The following is a 16601-nucleotide window of genomic DNA, read 5'->3' as shown; positions in this document are numbered from 1 at the left end:
ACATTGTTGCATATAGTGGCATTTCACCTTGTGCACTGTGCAGTTAAAAATGGGTCAAAAAGCAACAACAAACATGTGACAGGAAGTAATATATGCCATTCTGAGTGAACTTGCTGACATGATACAGCAGTATTTGGCTGTTACCTCGTTATTAATCCAGCAATCATTTATTGACAGCTTTTATCGTAATTTGGTAGGTTCTTTAACTATATTGTGGATGAAGAGTAGATGTAGTTGGTCACAGGCAGTGTGCTTACTGTGTAAATATTTTTAAAAAGTTTTCCTCCCATTCCTCTACCATTAGAGGTACACCTGCTCAGGGGAAGCTTTACATATTTAAATTGTATCTTAATTCGATGTTATAGTGTAATTATAGCTACTAGCTGCAAGCTACTTTTAAACGGACCCATTGCTGGTGCAACAGCCAGTATATTTTATAATGTGAATATGGTCGTGCTAATATATGACAGCACATGAAACTCTCTACCAGCTGATGTGAGGACAGGTGTGTGAGCTGTCTGCTGATCCTCACTGACTGACAGGCAGCCTGTCTGGGTGTGAGCTGGGCTGCCTGCTGTGTTTACCAGGGGTGGATTTGTTAACTCTGCCAGTTTCACACATCCTGGTCATGAGTACCGGTCCCCGTGCACACACACACACACACACATATTTTGTCTCTACTTGTCTCTACTTGATGTCCCTTGACAGGTGATTAAAGCAGGCATAAAGACAACTACTGATTAATGTTATTGTTTCTGTTAAAATCAACTGATGAAGGTAACTGTGTGTTATCTCACCAGTGTCACTGGATGCTTCCACAGGCCACTGATCACAAAAAAATAATAACTACTACTAATGATATAATAATAGTACAATCTGAACTACTATTTCTACCAACAGTATCCAGATTACTGCCTCTACTGTTATTGCAACTACTACTAATACTTTCTTTACTAGACTTTCTTTTCTTGAGCTTGAGGCAGGTAATCAAGGATAGATCATTAAGGACCTGACCATGCATCAACCACATGCTCCCACAGCTTTACAACTTCATCGTCTGAACAAACACTTCAACCACCAATCGCTTTGTCAGACTGTTATTCAACACTTTGCCTTAACGACTCTCAGTGGGTAAACTCTGACTTCCTCTGAGCCAATATATTCACACAGGATGCAGTGGTGCGTGTCCAGCTGCAGGAACTGATGAATGACACTGACTTCTGACTGCAGTAATGGATCCCAAAGGAAGGTAGGAACCAGCTCTGTCCTTTGCTGACCTGTGTTGTTTGGTGTTGAGTCAACGGGCTCATTTCATCTTGTTTCTGGGATTGATTTTTTAAAAACTTCTAACCTGAACAGAATGAACGGCTGTGTCCACACATGTACACACGCTGTTTAGTTTACTTGATCTGACCAAACCAAAAAATATCCGGAATCTTTCAAAGACTTTTTTTAGTTTCTTACTGCTGTAAACATAAAATCACACAGACTTACAGTTTCAGTCACATGTACTTTTTACTTTTTGATCATCGAGGCAAAAGACAATGGTAACTTTCCAAATATATAAGAGTATCTGATAAGTTTTCCAGCTTGCTGATGCATTAATAGTGGTATCAGGAATTGACTTGCCTGCACCGATTCAGCACTTTGTTTTTTTTGTTTGTTTTTGTTTTTTGTTTTTTTGGTTTCCATGTAACCACGACCCAAAGCTTTTCAAGTCTATGTTCTTCCATTTTACAAAAAGACCTACAGTGTTTGTGTGTTGGGCTCTTGAGTATTGCCAAAACCCAGGTGACCTACACTCAGTACTGTGCCTGAACACATCCTGTGTAGACACTGACGGAAGCCTGAGGCTGCTGCTGACATGCTGCTGTCACTACTCAGCCTGTGTAGACACTTTTTGTAACAATGTCATCCTGGTACACATTTTAAAAAATGCTCATATGGGTCAGTAAGACAAATTACCTGTTTTGGTCTTTAGGTTGGAAGGTTTAATATTATGATCACAAATAGCTCAAAAAGTTCAAGAGGAAACAGCTGAATATAAATATTTGTATACTGCAACCAGACCTCCATCCATGATAAAGGCTGGATAAAAGGAAAGACGATGATGGGTTCTTAATCACAATATGATGGGAAAATGGAGATTTACCATTCCCTTGTGAAACCATTTATCTGCATCATGGGATCTGATTTGTGCATCATGTTCTTGGGTGGGGTCCATTTGGAGGGAGTCCAGCTGCAGTCCCAACTCAGCATGTCTTTATGTTTGCATGCTTTTTATGACCATTACAGAAGACTAATAAAGCTTCCAAGTACTGCGCGTTATCATAATTACAAGAAAAGAGTCTCATAATGACCAGATACCTTTCTTGTAGTTATGAGATAGTTTTCTCATAATTAGATCTTTTCATATCATTACGAGATACAGAAGTCATAATTACAAGATAAGACTTTTTCCTCTTTTGTGAATGCAATGTGTCTCTGTCGTCCCCAGCCACAGGTGACAGGTGATATCAAAATATGTGGTCATGTTTAAAGGAACACTTCATTCATATTATCTATAGTTAAATAAAATCTATATTGTTTTCACATGATGCTGGGTAAGAAATTTAAAATTATTTCCCCAAATGTCAGACAGGTATTTTAACTTTGTCATTTCAAGAAAGCTTTTGAAACAGCTGCACATATAAAGTAATAACTGAATATAAGCATCAGTTCACTTTTTTTGTTTTTAGTTTTATTATTTTTTGTCGTCACAAACTGCACTGCAGCCATCTTGTTGATTTGACACAGCTGGACCATAGGAGGAAACACTGCAGAGTTCAGGTCCACTCATGAGAACGTAGTTGCCTTAGAAAACAGTGAATCATGATACTCTCTAATACATGTGAATTGCTCAAGGAGGGCAGGTCCTTTACCTAAACCACAGACTAACACAATACTCTAAAGAAAATGAACCACTACGACCACAGCAAGTTAAACACAGGGAGAGATAGGATTAAAATATTTTCTTTAGAACGAGAAGGAAGGAGCTCAGCTGGATGGTCAGGTTTAATCCACGAGTGGAGAGATATTTAAGGCTGAGATGGGATCGTATTCATTTATTTGGGGATGAGGAGACAGGTGTGGAGAGTGAGCAAGCTTTTCCGTGAGGATGATTACAGTACAGTCATATCAGATGATAAGGGCACTACTAGTGAAGGGAGGCCTGTAAAGAGAGAGGCTAATTCTGCTCTGGAAATTAGCCAAGATAAATAATACTGAAAACAGGTGATTATAGCAGGTTGTATTATTATCATTATTATTATATTATATTAGTATTATCAGCTTTGGTCAAGAGAGGAACAATGTTTGCAAAAGGAGATGAGAAGGCAGTGAATCATCAGAGGTCTGAAAAGCAACCAGATGTGAGCTGTTGAGGTTAGTTTTTAGTTGTAAACTGATGGACTTGAACCCTCCTGGTGCTTGTTAGTAGAAGAAGAAAACTTCTGGACTTGTGATCTGCAACAGAATGGATCCCGAAGACAGTCCTGAGACACATAAGCGGTGAGCAGTTTCAATTTAGGGGATTTTCTTTTCAAACATTTATCTCCATTTAGCTGACTATACTCTAAATTACTTCAGTGTTCCATATGGCAGTCCCTACAATATATGTAGTTCAATTACATAAAGTTGCCTTAGCTTTTGGTTTAAGATTTCACTCAAGGATATTTTTTTTTTTTCTGTTTAGGAAGCTGAGTATTGAAAATGATTAAAAATAAAATAAATACTCTGAGTATAACATAAGAATTCAGAGAAATAAAACTTGTGGTGGGAAATGATAAGCATGATTCAAGATTTTGAATTTAAAGACTTCCATGAATTCAAATTTTCAAGTAGTATTTTTAAGGCTGTATCCTCAAGAGAGCGCTTCAATGGACTCTATGCTGCTCATTTTCATCTAGGGAAAGATTTAATGCAGTTTTGAGGAAAATCTGAACTCAAGATATTAAACGCAACCAGTCATTGAACTAGAATCCATTTTACTGGCTTATCAGGTCACAGAAAGGCAAGTTTATTTGTACAGCACCTTCTAACAATAAGGCAATTCAAAGTGATATGCCATGTTAAACACAGCAAAACTAAGAATTAACAAAGCAGTATATTAAAATAAGTGTTAACTTGGGTGTCTTTTAGAGCTACTACATAAATGGAAACAGCGGCAGTGAGGGTCCATAGATCCTCTGTAGGAAATTATTATTGCTGATATTGGAATTAACAGAGGAATGATGTGGCAAGTAGGGATGTGTAAAGGGCATTTGTATATGTTGAGGCAGCAAAATTATTTGTATTCAAATAAAAGTGGAAAGAGGCTTAAAAATCCTGTTTTTTGTTTTTATTACACTTTTAATTTTAGAAAATTAAAGTGTTACAATAAGTGTTCATGAATAAAATACCTTACAAAGGAAGTCCCTACACCAGGTCTGCAAGTGGAGTCTCCCAGATTATAGACAACTGTGCTGACTACTGAGCTAAAACTTTGCTCATCATCTCAGTGCAGACAGACCTCTACCTATTTATACACCCATAACACAGAGACAGCACAGTGTGTAACGTTTAGGGAAGAACTTCAGAGGCAATTATTGTTTTGCACTTTTCATTTATTGCCTATTTTTTACAATCTAACTTTGTGGAAAGAAGAAGGGGAACAACAGGTTACAGAGAGTCCCTTGAAAGCACTTCGCTTATGTCAGTAGCTCAGCAACTCCAGGAGTGATGTTCACATAAGGAAATTTGCGTCATATAGCAGGCGGATGTGATTCCCCTCGCTGAGACCTGCTGATAGATGTAACAGCAGAGCAGAGGAGAGAGACTGAGATAGTGATGTTACTGACCTGCACACTGGTATTTGACATGTTTGTTTGTTTTTTCCTGAAAACAAATAATTTTAAAAATATTTTTATGAAACAAATATTTGTAAAAAAAAAAAAAAAAACATTATTTGTGCTTTGCCAAGTAACCTATTTGTATTTGGGCACACCCCTAGTGGTGAGTAAAGTACAAGTGAGAGGGTAAAACTATAGAATTATAAAAGTAAACTGGCAATAGTTTCTTTATAATGCTAATGAATTAACAATGTTTGCTGCTTGTAAAAATTCTATTTACATTAATGATAGCTGATCACATGTGTGATGCACTGAGCTTTATTATCTTTGTCTTACCATGTGAGTTGGCTAACAGCATTGGGTATGAGTTCAGTTTGTTATTTTCTGTGGAATAACTCATCATACTTAATATTTGCTGTCAAATCCTTTGGAATCAAAATTGTCACTTGGTATCTTCAGCACTAATGCTCAGCCATCTCCACTTCTTACTTGTTTTGGGTGCTGTTTGCCATCAATCTGGTCTTTAGTGAGTGAAACACATGACCAGTTGGACTGTGGTCAAAAACACCCCACTGTTTAAACTTCAAACACCCATAAAACTGAAAGTTGTCATGTTGTCTCATAGTCATTGTTTCATTTTAAATGCAAAGTGCTGGAGTATGGAGCCAAACAATGACAATGTGCCACTGTGCCTAATTTTGTACTTACCTAATACTGCGATGTATTAACATATGAATGTAATTTGTAGCGAATGCGACTGAAAATAAGATTTGCTTCACTGACAGTCTTCTTCTTCTGTGAGCAGAAAGGGCAAGATTTTCGGCCTGAAGGGGAAGAAGAAGAAGAAAGTAAACACAGACCTGGTCCTGGCAAACAAGGGAGCTGTGGGTAAGGCCTGGAAAACAAACACAGACACATGAACGCGCACACACAATATTGGCAACAGTGAGCAATAGAGTAATGTCTGTTATATCACTGTAATGGAGACTAACCCTTGTCAAACAGTCACATGTTGAATACTGGACTGAGACTGTCTACAGTCATAGTCATCACAGGTAATTTAGAATTTAAAGACAACACAGAACATTGTACGTCACAAGATGTAATTGTCCCTGTTTATCTACAGTGTTAGTAGAGGTTCTATGAAATGATCCTGAGGTCATTTTCTTCTGTGGTTTGAAATGTTTCTGCATTCATCAGGATGTATGAGAGGGGATTCATATCAGGACTTGAACAATTATTGATTATTCCAAAGTCATGGAGTCATTTTTTTGTTTGTTTGTTTGTTTTACATAAAATGAATCCTTTGTTACTGCTGGTCAGGATGGCTGTCAATCCAGACCTCACATTGTTTGCCAATATCTCTACCCATTGTGTAGCACAACGTTACTGTCTTTTCTAGTAACAGGAAGCTCACAGTAAATGTAGGTGCACAAGTCGTATGATATTTTTGATTATTTTGGCTAGTAAAGTCAGTCTACATGTTAGGCAGCTGTAGCTCTGCTGATAGACATCTTGGCTACTAATAATACAATTGGTGGTTTGGTGTTGGACAAAAAGTCTGCCAGTTAAATGTAATGTGTGTGTGTGTTTGTATGTATATAGACAATGAGGTGGAGCTGCCCTCTGAGGCGTCTCCTCTGCTGGAGGAAGAAAACACTGAAGATCAACCAGGAAGCTCTGCAGTCAGAACCAGAATAATACCAAACAATAAGAGGTATGAGATATTTTTGCACACCATGTAACAGTGTTACATACAGCTTCTGGGTCCAGATACTGGATGTATTTTAAAAAGACAAAAATGATGTGCAAAAATATAGCTAAACATATTTGAAGTACTGAACTTGAAGCACCTTATGTTAGTGCCTCTGACAATTTCTGACAGAATTTCCTAAAATAAACATGATGTTTGGAAGGGCAAATACTGTCAGTCTTGAGTTCTGCCTAATAGAATGAAAGATCCTGGGACGCCCAGGATCAGCATCTTAGACATTAGAGATTGTGACTTTATTCATAAATGACCCACCTAAGCTTTTACTTTATCACGGCTGAACAGAATTTTACTTTTGCTCAGTAGTGCTCACACACATCTGTTAAATTTGCATGTCCAATGCAAATTAATTATCCACTGTTGCCAGTTTTTCAAATTGAGTTCAGCTATTTACAGTTTCAACTCATGTTTATCTTTCTGCATCCCAAAGACTAGCAAAACATCAACATCATGTGGTGCATTTACGTCCACGTAGAACATAACAGTTTCTGTTCATGTTTGTGGTTGTAATGCATTGAGTGAGTTTTGTGTCTGTTGGTCAGTCTGGATGACAGTTTACTGTATGTTTACCGCAGCACACTGATTTCTGTATGACTCTATTTATTAATGACCATCAGATTGAGACACTGAACTGAACTGTGAAACTTCCACAGATCCAAACTCAAAACTCGCATCCAGGACAGTGAAGAGAAACCACAGAGTTTCCAGGTAACAGCATATCAGACACACAGATATACATTATATTTAGGTTATTTCAAATATAACATTAAACTTATGCAATTCTTTAGGGGATGTGGGTTCAATGATAGTAGTATAATATACAGTATAATAATAACAACAGGAAGAATTTAAAGCACAACTAACCATTTGAAAGCTTTAAAAAAAATCAAAAAGAAACAGTATAAATGTATAATGTGCAAAAATACAAAAAGACAAGATTATAAACAAAGAATATGTAAATATTAAAGACAGGAAAATATATATGGAACACAACATAATATGTGATATGAAATATATATAATATAATATAAAAAAATATAATATAGCAGAATATTGCATGCTATAGGGCCTATAGCAGTATGCAGACATGAGAAGCTTTTTATTGTTGTTTTTTTTTTTTTTTTACGGCAATGGGGACTAAATCCTAATCAAATGCTTCGCTCATCTGTTAGGTGGTATGTAATGTGTCTTATTTTTCTCGTAGATTGCCATTAACATCACAGAGGCCAGGCAGCTGGTGGGAGAAAACATTGACCCCAGTGTGGTGATCGAGATTGGTGACGAGAAAAAACAGACGTCAGTCAAAGAAGGAACCAATGCTCCATTTTACAATGAGGTAGAAATAAATTAGGACATGCCATAAACCTCATCTGTCACTTATCTGAGAGACCCTGTTTGAATCAATCCTTGTCAAATTTTCAAAGATTCATTTTTTTCAAGCTGTCAGTGGTGGCTGTAAGTAAGTAACTAAGTACATTTACTTGTACTTTACTTGAATATTTCCATTTTATACTTTATATCTCCACTCCACTACATTTCAAAGGGAAATATTGTACTTTCTAGTCCGCTACATTTATTTGACAGCTTTAGTTACTTTTCAGATGAAGATTTGACACAATGGATAATATAACAAGCTTTTAAAATACAACACATTGTCAAAGATGAAACCAGTGGTTTCCAAACTTTTTGGGTTTTGACGTCTCACAAAAAGCAGTGTGTAGTCAGGGTCACATTTCAGATGTCTATGAGTTGTTAACAGCTGCACCAAATAGTGATTTTTCCCTCTAAACTTCTCACATGGTTTCATTTATAACATAATCAATATCAACAACTGTTCAAATGATCCAATATTTCATCAAAAATCAAAGATTTGAGAAAAATCCCCAAAACTGAAAACAAATTTGTGTATCAGAACTTTGTTTTTTCTTCTTTCCTCTCCCATTAATCATCTCATGACCCCTCAGATTTATCTGGTGACCCCTTTGAAGGGCCAGACCCCTAGGTTGGGAACCACTGGACTAAACTAGTTAACTGTATATAAAGTAGTTGAAACTAGCTCCACCTCCAGCAGCTACAACAGTAACATACTGCTTAACAGGGCTGGATCATGGTCCTGTGAGGTCCTTGGGCACATGTCTTTTAGAGATCCCCCCAGCTCATTTTGTATTCTGCCAAAAAGGGAAAATGTCCACTCACCCTGTCAGTTTGTCACTGGCAAAAGAAAATTCCGAAGTGCCACGAAAACATTGGGGAACACTGACTGCAGTTTAAGTAGCCGCAACGTCTCAAGCAATTTAGTTGGAAACTTCTCACCCTCAGAATCAGACATGAAAGAGGAAGTTTGTGTCCAGGTCTGATGGATATGCAGCGGAGAGTGCATTTACCTTTTCCACTACGACATCACTGTTAGACACCTGATCTGACATAAACAGAGCTCCAAAGAGACTGGTCAAACACTTGTTTGTGTCCAAGCAATGTTCAAGGCATGCCACTAGCTTATTGATTACCACATAAAATGTTTCTATTTTGAACTTCTCCCTCCCCTCAAGTGTCACATCCGGCTCTGAGCTGTCATCTGCAAATGTTCTGTGTTTCCTCTTTCGCTAAAGATCATGTTTGTCTTGGAGACACCTGTCACATTTAAGGCTGCCCTTTCAAAAGCCTCATAGTGGTCCTGCTGTCCCGCCACAAAATCCCTCAATGAAGACAAAAGCTGCGCTGCTATAGAGATGTCAATATCACATTTTCTGTAGGTGCATGCTTAAAGTATGCAACTGTAAGTATGACGTCCTAGAAATGTTCCATGAACACCATCTCTAAGGTGTCCAATTTAGCACATAGTCAAGTGGCCTCAATTTGACTATTTCTTTTCTCGTTATCATCATTGCACTTACCACCGATGGGCTCTGAAATGTGGGTGTAATTTAGGCCTCTGGGCTGACTAGTTGTTTTTTCTAAGGTGTTAAAACCAACTAAGTTAAGTGAATGTGTTGTGCAAGGCGCAACCTCGAGGGGTTTTTTTTTGTTTCATGTGGGCCTGTAGCCCATTGTATTTTTCTGACATGTTGCTTGCATTGTCATATGACTGATCTCTACAGTTTGAGAGGTCCAACCTAAGGCCCTCCATCGTCAAAGTCACACAGACTGCTAAACTTTTACCAGTTATGGCTCTCAATTGACTCAAAGCCCAGGAATCACTCCACCACATTCCCACTGCTGTTAACAAACTGGAATATGAACGTCATTTGGTCTACATGAGTCAACAATTACTGAAAAATATTTGGCATCCTAAATCTCATCTGCTATTGTCATCACAGTCATACATTATGATTTATGAGGAGTATCTGTGCAACGGGGAACCCAGATCTGTTAAATTGAACAATATGTTAATGGTATGGGACTTTCAGTCCATTGGGACATTTTTCAAACTGTTGGGGTTTCAGAATAATGGGTCTTCAGATCAATGGGCAGTCCCCAACACATTTTGGAGCTCTCATATGCCTTAAATAGGCAGTTGCTTGCAAGTGGCTATATGAAACTACAACAGTTGTTGCATAGCACCTGAGCTACACGAGTCTTTGGGGTAAATGCGACAGTTTGTAATAGTTCCGTTTAGTGTGACACTAGCTTTGTTACGATTATCTACTGCATTTATGCTTCAACAATGTTATATGTGGTTGTCATTTGTGAAGATTATCTTTAGAAACAACCATCATTAACACTGTAAGTTTTTATACTTTTGTTGAGGGGTCCCATGGCAATGCTAACTTCCAGGTTGGCCTACAAAAATATATCTTTGCAGGGGCACTCTGAGTCCCAATTCATTTTCTCTATAGAGAAAAGAGGTTAGCTCACACTATAAGCACCCAAGAGCCTAGTGGTCAGCTTGAGGGCCCTGGCATTTAACTTCCTCCGGAAGTCTTGGGCCATGCACCACATGCAGCCTGAGGCTTGGAGGCCCCCTGGCAGTCCGAGACTTGGTGCACTGGCCCCACTGGCCCAGTCCCTAATACAGTCCTGCTGCTTACACACTGATGCATCAGTATCAATAATCTGATGTTATATACAATAATATATCAGTCAGAGGGATGAAATGAGTACTTTTACTTTAGTACTTTAAGTACATTTTGCTGCTAATACTTATGTACTTTTACATAAGTAGGATTTTTCATGCAGGACTTTTACTTGTAAGGAGTATTTTTACATTCTTGTATTGGTACTTCCGAATACTTCTTCCATCACTGCAAACCATCATGCTTCTTTATCCAGAGTGACTAATAATACACTGCAAACAACGAATGATGAGTGTTTTCTAACTGCCCTCCCCCTCTCTTCTTTCCATCAGTATTTTGTGTTTGACTTCTTTGCCCACAAAGAGATCTTCTTTGACAAAGTCATTAAGCTGACGGTGAGTAAAAACAGCAGATGAGTGGTTGAAAGGTGGCTGTCAAGTGTCCTTTCTGACAGTATCTGTGCATACATTCAGAAAGCCTCCATGCTTGCTTGTAACATGTCATTTATAGTGTACACCGCAATATTAACATTTAAACATGAGATACTCTTTAAATGTAATATTAAATATTTACTTGACTTTGGGCATGAGTGTTTTCATGTAGTGCTTACAGAACCTACGATCTTTGTCAAGCTTGTGAGCACCTTATCAGTTTAAAGTTCACTTTCTTTTTCTCCAGGTGATGCACTCTAAGATGCTGAGGAGTTTCTGTGTCGGCTCCTTTAAGCTGGATGTGTGGACAGTCTACAAGCAGCCAGGTAACCAACAGACTCACCTTCCCTCATCTCTCTCATGTTTATTCATTACTTAGAGGAAAGGATAAGAGAGTTCTTTATGTCTCCTCCATGTGATGTCAAAGCAGCCTTTTGTTTGATATATCGATTTATAAATTTTCCTGCCATAAGCTGTGGTGCAATGGCCACTGGGAGCTGCCCAGTAGCCTTGCTCCTAAACGATCATTATTGAAAGAGCAGACAGCATTAATCATTCCCTGAGTGTCACTCTTCTGCCTCTTTCTTTCTCCCTTAGGGCACCAGTTCATCAATAAATGGGCAATGCTGACCAATCCTGGAGACATTAGCACTGGGGTCAAAGGGTATGTCAAGTGTGACATCAGTGTCTCAGCGAAGGGAGATGCCATGCAGCCTGGGCTAAAAGCAAGTGATGCTGAAGAGCAGATAGACAAGTATGATACCCATTTTTTTCTGAATATTGTTTTACAGTGTTCCTTCTTTATTGGGACAAGTAGGGGAACTACAATTTGTAACCTCCTAACCTATGCAAGACACGCTGTTTTCAGAAAACCCATCAAGCTTTTCAAATTGTCTTGAAGAATCCCAAAATGTCTTAAGATACCAAATACTGTATATCAAGCTCAAATTTGAGATGTCAATAAAAAGATACAACAGACATGTAAAGTACTAAATGTTACATCATTATTAATATATATGTGAGGTTGCTATATAGTTAGAATATAGATATATAGAAAATTGTATAGAAAATTTAGGGAGAAATATTAGGAGTATAAAAGGTTAACTGACAGAGTCAAAGTACCCAGTTAACATGTATTGTTGGAAATATGGGCTTTTGTTCAACTTTCATTTCTAAGAATCATTCTTTAGAAGACCCCTAATTCCTTTATTGTAATTTTTTATCATACAATGCAAAATATTTTGTGAAAGCACCAATAGCCATCCCTACAATATGGTCGCAATATCGATATCAAGGCATTTGGACAAAAATATTGTGATATTTCATTTTGTCCATATCACCCAGCCCTAATCGTGATGCCCTTTTTCTCAGGAACCTGCTGATACCAGAAGGCTTTCCCTCTGAACGACCCTGGGCCCGTTTCTGTGTGAAGGTGTATCGAGCTGAGGGTCTTCCCCGGAACAACTCCAGCATCATGGCCAACGTCACCAAGGCCTTCATAGGAGACAACACAGCCCTCATAGATCCATATGTAGTGGTCAGCTTCTTCAAACAAGTGGTGGGTTGAATGTCAGCCATAAGCAGATGACATTTGATACTTTCATTTAAAAAGCATCTAAGTAGTTATTGGCTCTTAATTGACTTTTAAGAAATTGGTTTAAAAAGTTGTAGATACAAAGAATTTCTAATTCAAAGAATCATTTATACGTATCTTCATCTTCTCCTCTTCTCACCTCATCTCACCTTTCAGGGTCGTACATCCACACAGAAGTCCACAGCAGACCCAGTGTGGAATGAACAGATCATCTTCACAGAGATGTTTCCTCCTCTGTGTCAGAGAATGAAGATCCAGGTCTGAATGTTGAACGAATGGCGGAGGGGCGAGAATTTCTGCAAATTCCACAAATCAAACCACAATTTACACCAAAATCAATATTACTTTTAAATATAAAGTAACTTAGACATACACAACATCTATTGTCTGTGTCCTCATAGGTTTGGGATGAGGGAAGCATGAATGATGTTGCCATAGGAACCCATTACTTTGACCTGAGACGCATCTCCAATGAACAGGATGGTGACAGAGGTAAAGGAGAGATGAAAGGAGGGGTTAGAGCAGACAAGAAAGTCATGAAGGAGGGGAATGCAGGAAGAAAGGAAGAAGAGTTTTGGGGAAGGACAAATACAATACACAGACAGGACCGAGGAAGTGAAAACAGAAAGCCTGATGGAATTGGAAAGAATCATGGAGGGAATTAATGGCTGGCTCATGGTGACGTTCATTTGCTCTACACATTCTCTCTTCATCATTCTCTCCTCCCATCTTTCTCCAGGGTTTTTACCAACCTTTGGTCCTGCTTGGATCAACCTGTATGGCTCTGCCAGAAACTTTTCATTGGGTGATGACACAGGGGAGCTTAATGAGGGCATCGGAGAGGGTGTGTCCTACAGGTCAATATTAAAAAACGATAATAATTCAAACATTTTATCATGATAATAATGACTGACAGATGATGAATAATCAATATATTAATACAACAACTTACCAACAACAAACTGTCCAATTCTTGCTGTTGTCAGGGGGCGGGTCTACATGGAGCTAGCAGTGGAGATCCTTTCAGGAGGGGCAGGTTCAGAGTCCAAACTCAGGCGAATGGTGAAGCCTCTAAGGGACGCCAAAGCAGGAAAGGCTGGAGGGAAGGATGGTAAGACTCCTGCAGGAGGAGGAGCGGGAGGAGCAGCAGGAGGAGCTGGTGACGATGACAAAGGAAAAGCTGTAGCAGCAGAGGTCCTGCCTGTAGAATCTCCTCCTGTGGTAAGATAATATCCTAAATGCTCCCCCACATAGTAGAAACACTGTTGTAATAATTCAACAATAATACTGTAGGCCTATATGATCTTACATCAATCAGTTAGAAATATTTTAAGTTTTTTTCTGACAAACCACATATTTGTGAGACATTAGTATGGGTGGATATAAATACTACAGTACCCATGGGCCTTTGGAGAAGACTGAGAAACACTCAGCTTACCACTTGTATATAGATAAGGGTCATGTGACCAGTAGAGGCAGCGTGGAGAGTTTCAACTGACTGCTGCCACCATTGATCACATTGTAGCAGCTCCACAAGAGTCTCCGAGTGAAATCTCTGCCAGAGCTGTGAAATCAGAATTCTTGTGTATTCAAAGCTTTTCAATGATGTAGTCAGGATCAGGACACCTCACCATACTTTCTGAATGTATTCAGAATTTACCCAGAATCCAAACTTTTATTGATTTAAACTGTAATATGTTTTATCAGGGTTCTGCAAAGCTTCAACCTGATTACATTAGCAGTTGGGCATCTGTGTTCAAAGTGTTTGGATGTTGGTTTTTATCACAATTCAGCTCGGGAGTCGTAGTTGATGAGAGGTTTGTATGTAAACAGTGTGAAGAGGATAGTTTTGTGTCCATTCAAGCCTTAGATGTGCTGCAATTGCCTGTCATTACTCAACCTGGATTGATTCAGGAATTATTAGCTAGTTTCCACAGCAGGAACTTTCCCAGGACACCAAGAACCCTTTGAGGAACTGGAGAACTAAACCTGCATAGGTGATAGTTTCAGGTGTTGCAGTGTCCTGAATGCAACAGCAAAGTGTTAAAGAATATGCCAGATATGCTGATAAGCCGAAAATGATCCTACACATGCTTAGTATCAGAGTGTTCTTTCTCGTCCTGAAGATTGATAATACACAAAGCGTAGTTAATGGTTTCCACTTCGCTGAATGGATGATTTCATACACCAGGTGGGGTATGCAACGGACAAAGAATATTATCAGGTCATAGAAGTACCTTAAAGCAGATGTGGAAAGTCTGTTTGACAGACAGATAAATGAATGAAAGGCGATGTTTCTGTGTCCAGCTGAACGCAGACGACAAGGAGAGTTTCCTGCTGTTTGGGGCAGTGTTTGAAGCCACCATGATTGACAGGAAGATTGGAGACCGGCCCATCAGCTTCGAGTTCTCTCTGGGTGAGTCACCAAATCTTAATTTTTGCCTCCTTTACAAGTGTTTCTTTTTAACAGAAATACTTTAGTAATCTAATACAATAATGATGTAACAAGCAGTGTCTTTAAGGACTGCGTAATGTTAAGTATAAAAGGTCAACTCTGAAGCAATTTTTTCAGTAGCTGAATTGGGGGATGCATTATATAAGTGTTTCTGTTATTTTGTCCACGCCATAATTACCACTGAAGCCAAAAGTAAAATCACAGCAGAGTAGATTTAATTTCTATTCCTGAGATCTAATGGCACTAGTTTCTTTTTCAGACCAGTTTCCCCTCCTGTATCTCCCCCCTGTATCTGTTCTCTCTTGTTCTATTTTAGCTTACGTAGTTGCTGACTTTCCTGTTCTGTGTTACAGTATTGTATTTATGTGTCCAGTGATACAAATAGAGGCACTTCTCTTCATCGTTTTTCCTCTCTCAGGTCACTATGGTAATGTCTTGGAGCCTGCAGGGCAGCCCAGCCTCAGCAGCACCAGTCCTGCTCTCAGTCGAAGGAGAAAGGCGCTGGACGTCCCAGACAGCAGTGACACTTTTAGTACCTCTCCACTCAGCTCCCCCTCCTCCCCTTCCTCCCCCCTCCTACCCAGAGACCCTCAGGACATCATCAGGACCTCCAAGTCCACCACACCTCCAGAAAAACCGTTTATCGTTGAAGGAAACAGGTTGAGTCATTGTTATTTGGATTTGATTCTTGACGCTCTGTTGAACCTGGAAGAAGTTTGAAGTTTTTCTCTTTGTGTTGTCTTATGTGGGCTTTATGCACACTGTCTTGGACACAGCCCTCCCTCAGGCCAATCATTGCAATTATAAAATGAGGCAAATTCCCTCAGCAGTGCCCAAGCTGCATTGCATGAATTCAACCCCAGCTGTACCGTCCTTGTTGCACTACTGCTGGCTTTGCACTGGCAGGAAAATAGGGCTGTTGAGAGTTTCAATCCAAATTAAATTTTCCAGGATTTAACAAATAAGACTCTGTTTGGACTACATGACTCCTGGAATGCTACAAGTAAATCTAAATATTTTATATTATTGATTCTATCAGCTATCTTTACCATATTAAAGTTAGTTATTGCCAGTAGGAGAAGAAAAAGGAAGGCAGATAGATGGTCAGTGATGTTATTATAGTGTCTCTCATGAGTCAGTGAAGTGTCTAGCATGTGTATTACTTGCTGTACAGTATTTTTTCTAGTGTCCCAGTTCATCATGTGTATAACTTTGTGCATATACATGTGTGCGTTTGTAGACACTACACGTATCTGCCCCTGGAGAAACAGAAGCCATGCATTAATGTGCTGAGTTACTGGGAGGACAGAACCTATCGGCTCTACAACTCCAACATGCTGGAGAATATAGCTGTGCTGTTTGTATGTGCACACACACACACACACACACACACACACACACACACTCACACACACACACACACACACACACACACACACACCTTTTTTTCCACAGAATTTTGTCAGTAT

At 39.0% G+C, this 16601-nt stretch overlaps 2 protein-coding genes across 2 annotated transcripts in view; both read left to right on the top strand.

Moving 5' to 3' along the window:
• The first annotated feature begins 3514 nt into the window (after positions 1 to 3514).
• Positions 3515 to 13342, top strand: LOC137192057 (fer-1-like protein 6). Its single transcript, XM_067602594.1, has 11 exons — positions 3515 to 3549; positions 5674 to 5756; positions 6474 to 6585; positions 7293 to 7347; positions 7844 to 7975; positions 10985 to 11047; positions 11331 to 11409; positions 11681 to 11837; positions 12455 to 12641; positions 12834 to 12935; positions 13079 to 13342. Exons 1-11 carry the CDS (start codon positions 3515 to 3517, stop codon positions 13340 to 13342), a joined length of 1269 nt encoding a protein of 422 aa, XP_067458695.1.
• An 82-nt stretch (positions 13343 to 13424) lies between these two features.
• Positions 13425 to 16601, top strand: part of fer1l6 (fer-1 like family member 6) — a 31285-nt gene continuing 28108 nt past the window's right edge. The window contains exons 1-5 of the mRNA XM_067604256.1: positions 13425 to 13534; positions 13664 to 13898; positions 14985 to 15093; positions 15551 to 15791; positions 16373 to 16493. Of these exons, the coding sequence (XP_067460357.1) occupies positions 13677 to 13898; positions 14985 to 15093; positions 15551 to 15791; positions 16373 to 16493 (693 nt within the window). The 5' untranslated portion in view covers positions 13425 to 13534; positions 13664 to 13676. The remainder of the gene's footprint in view (positions 13535 to 13663; positions 13899 to 14984; positions 15094 to 15550; positions 15792 to 16372; positions 16494 to 16601) is intronic.

This window comes from Thunnus thynnus, chromosome 11 (genome assembly GCF_963924715.1).
Source record: "Thunnus thynnus chromosome 11, fThuThy2.1, whole genome shotgun sequence".
Lineage (NCBI taxonomy): Eukaryota > Metazoa > Chordata > Actinopteri > Scombriformes > Scombridae > Thunnus > Thunnus thynnus.
Note: the sequence above shows the minus strand (reverse complement) of the source record. Positions and strands in the feature narration are given on the sequence as shown.